This window comes from Rutidosis leptorrhynchoides, chromosome 3 (assembly GCF_046630445.1).
Source record: "Rutidosis leptorrhynchoides isolate AG116_Rl617_1_P2 chromosome 3, CSIRO_AGI_Rlap_v1, whole genome shotgun sequence".
NCBI lineage: Eukaryota > Viridiplantae > Streptophyta > Magnoliopsida > Asterales > Asteraceae > Rutidosis > Rutidosis leptorrhynchoides.
The window spans coordinates 16,781,170-16,793,142 of NC_092335.1; the positions used below are offsets into that span (position 1 = coordinate 16,781,170).

The following is an 11,973-nucleotide window of genomic DNA, read 5'->3' on the forward strand; positions in this document are numbered from 1 at the left end:
ATTCAAAAGGCCCCGCCACATCGCGCGGGCTGGTATTTTTCTAGTTATTAAGAATTCAAAAATATTCTAATTAAATCATATAAACTTTATTTATTAAAGTATAAAACTGATTAATTTTTGGTTATATATGCTTATTAATTATGATTAGATTATTTGTGAAAAGTTCAACTTATCTTAAAATTATATTTAACTTAACTTTTCAGAACATAAGTCAGCTAATTCTTTTATAACCTTTCATAATAAAGTTTCCAAATAGTATCTTAGTAACTTAGATTATACTCCGTAATAACTTTACAAATAGTATTTTCGCTTATGTCTTCAATCTTAATTCAATAAGTGTATGTTGAAGTATAACTTATAAGACCATTTTAAAAAAAGAGAGAGATTATAAGTTATAGCAATACTGGGTTATTAAATTTGTGTGTTTAACTTTGTTATGAAAGGCTATAACGAGTTAGCTTAGTAGTGATGACATGACTTCCAATTTGGACGGTGAGAGATTCGACTCTCATTCGTTAAATATAAAATATAATTTAATTATAAATATATAAATTTCATTCTACATTATCAAAACAATGTAAACATAAACAAATATAAACAAATATGGTTAAAAGAGAGGCAAAAAAGCATTTCATTGATCATAGAACAATTGCAACAGTACACATAAAAAGCCCACAAACACTTCTATGAAGGCCCAACACACTCATCCACTTAAAATGGGATTTATTAAAACAAGAAAAGAGGAAATCAAACCACTTCCTATTACCTATTACCTAATACATACATTTCACAAACTAAAAAGTCTTCCTCTTCACTTGTTCTTGAATGGGATGGCCCTGATCACGACTGTATGGTAAAATGCTGCCAATGCTGCCCCAATAAATGGGCCTACCCAAAACACCCACTGCCCAAATAAACAACAAACATATTAACACAACAATTCAACAACTTTCACACGCAAATATATTATTATTTTAATAATTCTCAAGTAGAAGACTTACGTGATCATCCCAAGCGTGATCTTTATTGTAAATAATGGCAGCTCCTAAACTTCTTGCCGGGTTAATTCCAGTTCCGGTGATCGGGATCGTCGCCAAGTGGACTAGAAACACCGCGAAACCAATAGGCAATGGTGCCAAAATCTGAACAATTCAACCAAAAGCCCATAACCAAAATCATTCACTTCACATTGTAAGTAGTTAAGATTAGTGGTTACAGAATGGAAAATGATTGTACCGGAACGTGAGAGTCACGGGCGCTTCGTTTGGCATCAGTGGCAGAGAAAACGGTGTAAACGAGAACAAATGTGCCTACTATTTCAGCACCGAGACCGCTCCCTTTGGTGTACCCATGAGCGATTGTGTTAGCACCACCACCGTTTAGTTTGTACTGAGTACCACCTTCGAAACCCCTAACGACACCGGCCCCACAAATCGCACCAAGGCATTGCATCACCATGTAGTATAATGCCCTGGTCAACGACAACTTTCGAGCTAGAAATAGCCCGAATGTCACAGCAGGATTAATATGTCCACCTGAAATTGGCCATTCATTAGTCAAATTAGTTAATTTGGGTAACTATAAATCCTAATAACATCAAGATGTACTTTAATGAATTTTAATTTATATTGATTTCTAAATTTTTAATTACACAGTTCTTAAAAAATTGAAGTACAGAGATTATATAAAAATAAAGATACCTGAGATTCCAGCGGTGCAATAAACAAGCGCAAAGATCATACCACCAAAAGCCCAAGCAATACCTTGAATCCCAACCGTTCCACATTTAGTAGGCGACTTTGAAACCCCCATAACCGTCAAAACCGTAACATACAAAAACAAAAACGTGGCAATAAACTCCGCAATCCCCGCTCTCCAAAACGACCATGAAGACAGCTCCGACGGCTCAAATAACGGCGCCGGTGGCGGCTCTTGGTAGTCCTTATCTTGTACTTGAGCCGCCGTCCCAATTGGTTGTCTTTCTCGGTACTTGTTTGCTCCCAATCTCACATCCTCTTCCTTTCCTTCCATCTTTTGATACACTAAACTGATTAATTATTGCCAAATTTAGTAAGATTTAATTAAAATGCAGTGAGTGTTGTGAAGAGTAAAGTGGCTATAAATAGGACTAAAAATTTTGTGTGAGAAAAATATTGTACGTAAAATAATGTGTGTATCTGATATCTGATTATTGTATCACCGGCCAGTAGATAATAATTGAAGTGAAATAGTTTAGTATGAAAGTGACGTGGCTTTGGTCGGCTAACCTTAAGATGAAAATACGTGGCGAAATAATAGCCACACACGTGTTGAGAGTGTAAGGTTAGACTAAGTTGGAGTATGTATGATGGTGACTCACACCGCCCCATAACCGATACTCCGTAAACAAAATAGAATCTGGATACCATTTTTTTTTTGGGGGGGAAAAAACAGGAAATCAATATAAAAGAACTCCTCACGCAAAGTGAATAGCCAAACATTACAAAGGAGGATCGACATGGGTGAACATAAACAGAGTCTCAAAACCGTTCCTTCAAATCATATGAATACAAGAAGAAAATAATAATACAAAAACAGTAGCAGATTAATTTGCCTAAAAAACCAAAAAACCATCCTTCTCTGTAGCTCTTTAATTCTACAAGCTTCGCATTAGTAGTATACTCCGTATAGTAGTATGCTCGTATAGTATTGAATGAGAAAAACTTTTATGAAAGGAACAGGGCGGAGCTCGGATTTGACAATAAATGGACTTACTCGACAATTTTTTTTTTTGGCGAAAAACGACTTGAGAGGGTAAAATCAAATAAATTAAAGAACGTCAACTTCCTATGTATAATCTATTTTATTTTTTTAATTCATATATACATAACTACTTACTCGACAATTAAAATAAAAGGGTAAAATCAAATAAATAAAGGGGGATGATTCTCACACACACTTTTTTTATTCTCACACACCAATTTAAAGAAATGGAGTATTATTAGAAGAGTAAAAGGTTAAAATAGGTGTGTGAGGATCAAAAAAGTGTGTGTTAGAATCATCCCCCATAAATTAAAGGAGGTCAACTTTCTATGTATAACCTATTTTATTTTTTTAATTCATATATACATAACTACTTTAGAAAACTTTAGTAACTATTAAACAATAAGAAATGTTACTATAAAATTTGTATTATGAAAATTGATATGACCCATATAAAAATTACTTCAGTTAGTATTAACTAGTCCAGACCGGCCCGCGTGTTGCGACGAGGACTTTCGGGATGCGTATTCATATTTAACGTAGCGTTGTGTATTTACTGAGGGGAACACGGCTCATGTGTTAAGCGCCGTTTTAAATGTCGTTGTGTTAACCGTTTTTAAAAAAGTATCTGATTCGAACGTAGTTAGTTTTGTTTTGTTCAATAAATTTTTTTCGAGTGTAACGGTGCTGTCGAAAAAATTTAACTTGCGGCGAGCAGAAAGATACGGGTTGTCGTGTTTAGCGTTTTTTTAAAAAGTGTCCGTTTCGAACGTGGTTAGTTTCGTTTTGTTCATAAAATTATTTCGAGTCTGACGCTGCCGTCGAAAAAATTTAACTCGTGGCGAGCAGGAAGATACGGGTTGTCATTGTGTTTATTGTTTTTTTAAAAAATTGTCCGTTTCGCGTATAGTTAGTCCTGTTGGGTTCGTAAGATTTTTCCGAATTGAACGGTGGTCTCGGAAAAATTTAACTTGTACCGAGCTAGAAGAGAGTGCCTGTTATAAATTCGGGTAGAATTAGTTTCTTTTATTTTAATAAAATTATATATTTACACTTTTAATCCTTGAAAAATTGTAAACTTGAGGGGTCGTTGTGTAAATATAGCCAAAGGTGAGGGGCCGGTTGTAATGTGAACACAAACTCAAAACTACAATAAAATATAACTAAAACTACACAACTTCCCACCACATTTAGTATACAAAGTATAGTAAAATATAATAATATAATATAATATAATATAATAATATATATTTAGGTTTGGAAGTTAGGTAACTTAAAGAATTGTGTTAGATGAATAATTGAGGGAAGCTTATTTACATAATTAAATATGAGCTATTAATATTTCATTTGAATCGACACTATTGGTATTTCATTTGAATCGACACTATTGGGAGAGTTTGAGCACCCATATGTTTCCTCGTTGTCTCCGCTACTTGAAAGGAACGTATTCTAGATGGGTTTTATAAGACTTATGTTACCGTATTTGTTTGTAGGTTGTGTATTTATTTTTATGATCGAATTGATTTATTAGCTTCACAAGAATTTCGAAGTACTAGAGCCGATGTAAAATTATAAAAAGCTACTACTAGCAAGGCCGATTCAAATGGAGTGTAAGATGATCACTTGCACAACAAAAATGAGGCCCAACAAAAATGACCTATAAAATTATAAGGGCAAAGAAAAGTAAATGAGGCCCAACTTTTTTATTTTTTGTTCCTACTATGAACCTCTATTTTTATAAACAACATTTCCTTGTTGATTTCCATCACCCATCCGATGTGGGATACCTTCACTCTTATAAAATTGTACACAATATTTTCCTTGTTTGGGTCAGTGTTTCAACAGTGCGTCATTTATTGAAGGTCCAACAATATACACACATTTCAAACTCTTTGTGTGTGTGTTTCGATAAATTAGATATGGACTGTTATAATTCAGTAGGCTTATAACTACCTTTAGTGGTTTGATTCTTGATGTTATAATTCAGTAGGCTTATAACTACCTTTAGTGGTTTGATTCTTGATGTTATAATTCAGTAGGCTTATAACTACCTTTAGTGATTTGATTCTTGATTTAGAATACTAATAATGAAGTGTAAGAACAAAGATGATAATGGAGAGAAAGAAAGAAACACTTTGTAAGTGTGAGAAATGGTGCAAGTTTAATGCTTGCATTCATGAGTATTTATAGCCTAAAATCTCAATATAAAAATACATACTTTGTGTACCAAAATTGACTATATGTATACACCAAAATTGACTATCCATATCTATATTGTTATTATTATTATAACACTCCCCCTTGGATAGCAATTTTATTTTGTTGAAGATCAACTATAAATTACTGCCTCGTTAAAAACCTTGCTAAAGAAAACCCAGTGGGAAAAAACTTTAGCTAAGGGAAAAAGAGTGCAGCATGGAGTTGACTCCCCCTCAAGTAGACATCGCTTCAGCTGTTACATCTTTTGAACATGTCTCATGCCAATGTTATGAACGTGTGTTCTGAAAATAGCAGTTGGAAGTGCTTTCGTGAAAAGATCAGCAGAGTTTTTGCTAGATTGCACATATCTCATTTCAATCTGGTTGTCCTTAATGAGATTTTGAGTGTATGAGAAGAATCTAGGTGGTATGTGTTTTGTTCGGTCACTTTTGATATACCCTTCTTTCATCTGTGCTATGCAAGCTGCATTATCTTCATAGATAGTTGTTGGACTTTTATCGCGTTCTAGTCCACAAGAATCAGTAATGAGTTGTGTCATTGATCTCAACCAAAAACATTCTCGAGTAGCTTCATGTAATGCAATCACTTCGGCATGATTTGACGATGTAGCAACAAGTGTTTGTTTTTGAGAACGCCATGATATTGCAGTACCTCCATTTAGGAATACATATCCAGTTTGAGATTTAGCTTTATGTGGATCAGATAAATAACCTGCATCTGCATAACCAACCAAATCTTGTTTTGATTCGTTAGAATAAAATAATCCTAAATCAGTAGTTCCTCGAAGGTATCGAAATATGTGTTTGATCCCATTCCAGTGTCTTTAGAGCTGAACCTTGCCAACAAATTAACTGCAAAAGAAATGTCAGGTCTTGTACAATTTGTAAGATACATAAGAGCTCCAATTGCACTAAGATATGGTACTTCTGGTCCAAGAATGTCTTCTTGATCTTCACATGGACGAAATGGATCAGCTTCAACATTGAGTGATCTAACAACCATAGGAGTACTTAATGGTTTTGCCTTGTCCATATTGAAACGTTTCAAAATCTTTTCAGTATATGTTGTTTGATGTACAAGTAAACCATTAGGCATATGCTCAATTTGTAAACCAAGGCAATACTTGGTTTTTCCGAGATCTTTCATTTCAAATTCTTTCTTTAGAAGTTGAATGGCTTCATGGATCTCTTTATTTGTACCTATGATGTTAAGATCATCAACATAAACAGCTTTGATCACATATCCGGATGTTGTTTTCTTAATGAAAACACAAGGGCAAGTAAGATTATTTGTATACCCTTTGCTTATCAAGTAATCACTTAATCGGTTATACCATATACGTCCCGATTGTTTTAACCCATATAAAGATCTTTGTAATTTAATCGAATACATTTCTTTGGGTTTTGCATTTGATGCTTCTGGTACCTTAAATCCTTCAGGTATCTTCATATATATATCACTATCAAGTGATCCATATAGATAAGCAGTCACAACATCCATGAGATGCATTTCTAAATTTTTAGAAACTGCCAGACTGATTAAGTACCTAAAAGTAATTGCATCCATAACAGGAGAATAAGTTTCTTCATAATCAATTCCCGGTCTTTGAGAAAAACCTTGAGCTACAAGTCTAGCTTTATACCTTGTAACTTCATTTTTCTCATTTCTTTTTCGGACAAAAATCCATCTGTATCCTACAGGTTTCACATCTTTAGGAGTGAGAATGATGGATCCGAAAACTTTTCTTTTATTGAGTGATTCTAATTCAGCTCGTATTGCTTCTTTCCATTGAGCCCAATCATGTCTATTTTGACATTCAACCATAGATGTTGGTTCTGGATCATCATCATTATTCATGATGTCATATGCAACATTAAATGAAAATTTCTCATCAAGATTTTTCATTTCATTTCGGTTCCATAATATTTTTGAATATGCATAATTGATTGCAATTTCTGTATTGACATCATCAATCTCCTCTGCAGTAGGAGTACTGATTTGTGGTTCTTCTTGAACACTTTCTTTTACTTCATTATCAGCTGATTTTCTTTTTCGAGGATTTTTATCCTTTGAACCGATTGGTCTTCCACGTTTCTGACGTGGCAAAGATTCATGAGTGACGTTATTGCCAGCTTTTGGAATTTCAATTCGAGCTGGAGTATTTACTGCTGGTATATATGATTTTGTCACCGTTTTTGTATCTGTAAATGCATCAGGCAATTGATTTGCAAGTTCTTGTATATGCATTATCTTTTGAACTTCTGTCTCGCATTCTTTTGTGCGAGGATCAAGATACTTTAATTGAGGTTCACACCATGAAACATCATTTTCTTTATTTTTCATTTCTCCCCCTAATCTAGGGAACAATGTTTCATTAAAATGACAATCAACAAAACGTGCTGTAAAAACGTCACCTGTCATAGGTTCAATATACCTTAATATTGAAGATGTTTCATATCCAACATATATTCCCAACCTCCTTTGAGGACCCATTTTTGTACGTTGTGGTGTCGCAATTGGAACATACACTGCACAACCAAATGTTCTAAGATGGGAAATATTTGGCTCTTGACCAAAAGCAAGTTGTAGGGGGGAATATTTATGACTTGCACTTGGTCTGATGCGAATCAATGCAGCAGCATGTAAAATTGCATGACCCCATATAGATACAGGGAGTTTTGTTCTCATTATCAATGGTCTAGCGATTAACTGTAAACGTTTAATCAATGACTCGGCTAAACCATTTTGTGTATGCACATGAGCAACAGAATGTTCAACAACAATTCCTATAGACATGCAATAGTCATTAAATGCTTGAGATGTAAATTCACCAGCATTATCAAGTCTCACCCTTTTAATGGTGTAATCAGGAAAATGAGCTCTCAATTTAATAATTTGGGCAAGAAATTTTGCAAATGCCACATTACGGCTTGATAACAGACAAACATGAGACCATCTGCTAGATGCGTCTATTAGAACCATGAAATATCTAAATGGTCCACATGGTGGATGAATTGGTCCACATATATCACCTTGAATTCTTTCAAGAAACATTGGTGATTCTTTCTCAACCTTAAGTGGTGAGGGTCTAGTTATCAATTTTCCAAGAGAGCAAGATGTACATGGAACCATTGTATCATGATGGATTTTTCTATCCTTTAGTGGATGTCCATGAGTACATTCAATAATCCTTTTCATCATTGTTGATCCTGGATGGCCTAATCTGTTATGCCATAAACTGAATACACCAGGATCAATATATTTTTCGTTAACTACCATATGTATTTCTGGTACATTTATATGTGTATAATGTAATCCAGAACTAAGTCTTGGCAGTTTTTCAACCACATGACTCTTGTCAGTGATACTTAAATATTTCTCATTTTCTGTTGTCACTGACTGATAATCATACCCGTTAAGGTATATGTCGGAGAAACTCAATAAATTTCTGCTTGACTTGGGAGAAAATAAGGCATCATTTATTAAAAATTTTGTACCATTTGGTAGTATGAAATTTGCCTTTCCTATCCCTTTTATCAAGTTAGCAGGTCCTGATATTGTATGTATAGTTCCTTCCGTTGGTTTTAGATCAATAAAATATTTCTCGGATTTAAGTATAGTGTGTGTAGTTCCACTGTCTGCTATACAGAGATCTCCACCACTTGATTGATGTTGTATTCCAGCAAAATTCATATTGAACTTCATATATAAGAAATAAATAGTGAGTACATTAATATTACACAATATTTTAAACGCAAATAGATAGTACTGAAACATTTAGCAAACATAATGACAAAGACAGACGATATTAAATCGTTTATTTTTCAAAAGACACACAACTTAAACATTCAAGAAATCTTCATATAAATCAGATGGTTTCTCAGTGACTGTTGGATCAATATTATCCACAAAATTTACTTCCTTTTCTTTACCTTTCAGCGAATCCTGATACATCTTAACAAGATGTTTAGATGTTCGGCAAGTATTAGCCCAGTGGCCCATTCTACCACATCTGTAGCAAGATTCTTCAGAATTTTTAGAAGAATTTTCTTCCTCATCTTGTTTAATGGGCTTGTTTTGTGGTTGATATTTATATTTTCGTAGATTACTATTTCTTTGACCACCACGGCCACGACCACGACCACGTCCACGCCCATTACCATTACCATTACCATAAGGATGGTTTCTACCATAGTTATGGCTTTTGGCATGATGATGGTGATGGTTATTATAACCACGACCTTGCCCGCGTCCTTGTCCCTGTTTATAATTATTTGCAGTATTTGCTTCAGGGATTGCAAGTGTACCAGTAGGACGGGATTGCTGATTTTTCATTAATAGCTCATCATTTTGCTCTGCAACTAAGAGATATGAATTAAGTTCAGGATATGTTTTGAACTTTAGCATTCTCAAATTTCTTTGCACTGTGATGTTTGCAGCATTCATTGTGGAGAAAGTTTTCTCCATCATGTCTGCATCACTAATTTCATGTCCACAGAATTTAAGTTGTGAACATGTATTATACAGAGCTGAGCTGTATTCATTTACTTTCTTAAAGTCTTGGAACCTTAATGTTCTCCATTGTTCCATTGCAGCTGGAAGTAAAATTTCTCTTTGATTATTGAATCTGCTTTTGAGACCTTCCCATAAAACATGGAGATCTTCTACAGTCACATAATTATTTTGTAAGCATTCATCATTATGTTGATGAATAAAGCAACATGCCGTAGCTTGTTCTTTTTCAGAACAAGTGTTGTTTTCATTTATGGTTTCAAGAATGCCCATTGATTTAAGATGCATTTTTACTTTTATAACCCATGGCATGTAGTTGTTTCCAGTTGATTCTAAAGGAGTAAATTTAAGCTTTTCCAGATTCGACATTTTCTATTATCAAAAATTAAAACAAACATCATGATAAATTAGAGTCAATTTATATTCATAAGTATATAAACATTAAACATAAATTTAATATAACATAAATGATAAGTAGGTGACAGTGTCGACCATGTGTAAGCAATCATAAATAAATGTTATATAACAAAAATATAAATATTAGTAAACATAAATGAAAATTTGGCGACAGTGTCGACCATATATTTTTTCAGGTGGTATAACCGACCTATATCATTCTGGTGGTATAACCGACCATATATCATTTTGGTGGTATAACCGACCATATATCATTTTGGTGGTATAACCGACCATATATCATTTTGGTGGCAGAGCCAACCATATTTAGTATTAAGATTATCGTGCTGATAACGTGTTATAATTCAGTAGGCTTATAACTACCTTTAGTGGTTTGATTCTTGATGTTATAATTCAGTAGGCTTATAACTACCTTTAGTGGTTTGATTCTTGATGTTATAATTCAGTAGGCTTATAACTACCTTTAGTGATTTGATTCTTGATTTAGAATACTAATAATGAAGTGTAAGAACAAAGATGATAATGGAGAGAAAGAAAGAAACACTTTGTAAGTGTGAGAAATGGTGCAAGTTTAATGCTTGCATTCATGAGTATTTATAGCCTAAAATCTCAATATAAAAATACATACTTTGTGTACCAAAATTGACTATATGTATACACCAAAATTGACTATCCATATCTATATTGTTATTATTATTATAACATGGACATCCATATTACAATGTGTTTTTATGATTTAATATTATTAGATGTTAGTTGTGTTTGTTTTTAAATTTCTCCATGAACACACTCCATTTATAGATCTTAAAGTGTCTGGTACTTTTATGTGTGTTGATTGTTTTAATTTTACTGTGTATTTCTCAAATTTATTTGTGCTTGTATTTAAGTATTAATGATTTAATATAATTTTATATGTTTTTTAGGTAGCAAACGGGTATCATACTACTTTCTACCGTACCGATACCGGAACTATAACAGTACCTAATCGATTTTATCGGTACGATATTCGGTACTAATATTAGAGTCAAAAATAAAAGTAGTACCAAGCGGTTCGGTATCGGAACCGTACCACGCTCATCCCTAGCCTAGATTGACTATGTTCTGACCCCTAAAAGTGTGTGTATTATGTCTATAGGGGCCCTTTTTTTCGACCCGCTCAGGGCACCAGAAAACACAGGACCGGCCCTGACTACTAGTATGTAAAAACTAAATGTGAAGTATCATGTTTTTCTAGCCGGATTGATTGGAAACAATATGATTGATCGATTGTTTTAATTCCGTCACTCGTGTAAACCCGATCGAAATTTGGATTAGCGAGGGTGTAAAACAATCAATCGGCCGAATCTAATCTATAAGTTTGATTAATTAATATCTTAGGAGATGAAATCCATTGGCGATCGAAATTCAATCGGAACTAAGCAAACCTTATGCGTGAGATGTATTTTTCCATAAACAACATAGTAATGGACCACCACATCGTCACCACAAACAAACATGATTTTTGTGGTCACCATCAACTGAGTGGTGAATCAATGGAGCAGCATGTAATAATAGAGAAGAACAAAAGAAAAAGGAAGACCGCCAAAGACATCAACAACCGAAGCTACGCCCTGTTGGCATACGTTATTTGAAGGCACACGATAAATTAATGTCTTGTCTTGTTTGTAAATGTGTTGACGTATAAATATGCTTCTTAAATATTGTATACGTTTATTATTATTGTTGTTGTCGTCGTCGTCGTCATTGTCGTCACTATTATCATTAACATTATTATAGTTATTATATAATTATAAATATATATATATATATATATATATATATATATATATATATATATATATATATATATATATATATATATATATATAGTTATTTTGCATGTATATTAACTTTTTGAGTTAGGTAACAAAATTATTGTTAATGTATTGTTAGTATAATTATTTATGTAAATTTTTCTTAATAAATGTCTTGTTAGTATCTTTGTTAGTATGAAATTTGTAGAAATTGTTTCTATACAAATTATATTTATATTATATAAATATTAAATAGCTATAATATTTGATAAAAAGTTATACTTTTTTC

At 33.4% G+C, this 11,973-nt stretch overlaps 1 protein-coding gene across 1 annotated transcript; it reads right to left on the reverse strand.

The window, feature by feature from the left end:
• Nucleotides 1–615: 615 nt before the first annotated feature.
• LOC139895784 (aquaporin PIP1-2-like) lies at nt 616–2,148 on the reverse strand. Its single transcript, XM_071878321.1, has 4 exons — nt 1,701–2,148; nt 1,237–1,535; nt 1,002–1,142; nt 616–904 (listed from the first exon to the last, which is right to left on the reverse strand). Exons 1-4 carry the CDS (start codon nt 2,029–2,031, stop codon nt 812–814), a joined length of 864 nt encoding a protein of 287 aa, XP_071734422.1. The 5' UTR covers nt 2,032–2,148; the 3' UTR covers nt 616–811.
• Between the last annotated feature and the right edge of the window lie 9,825 nt (nt 2,149–11,973).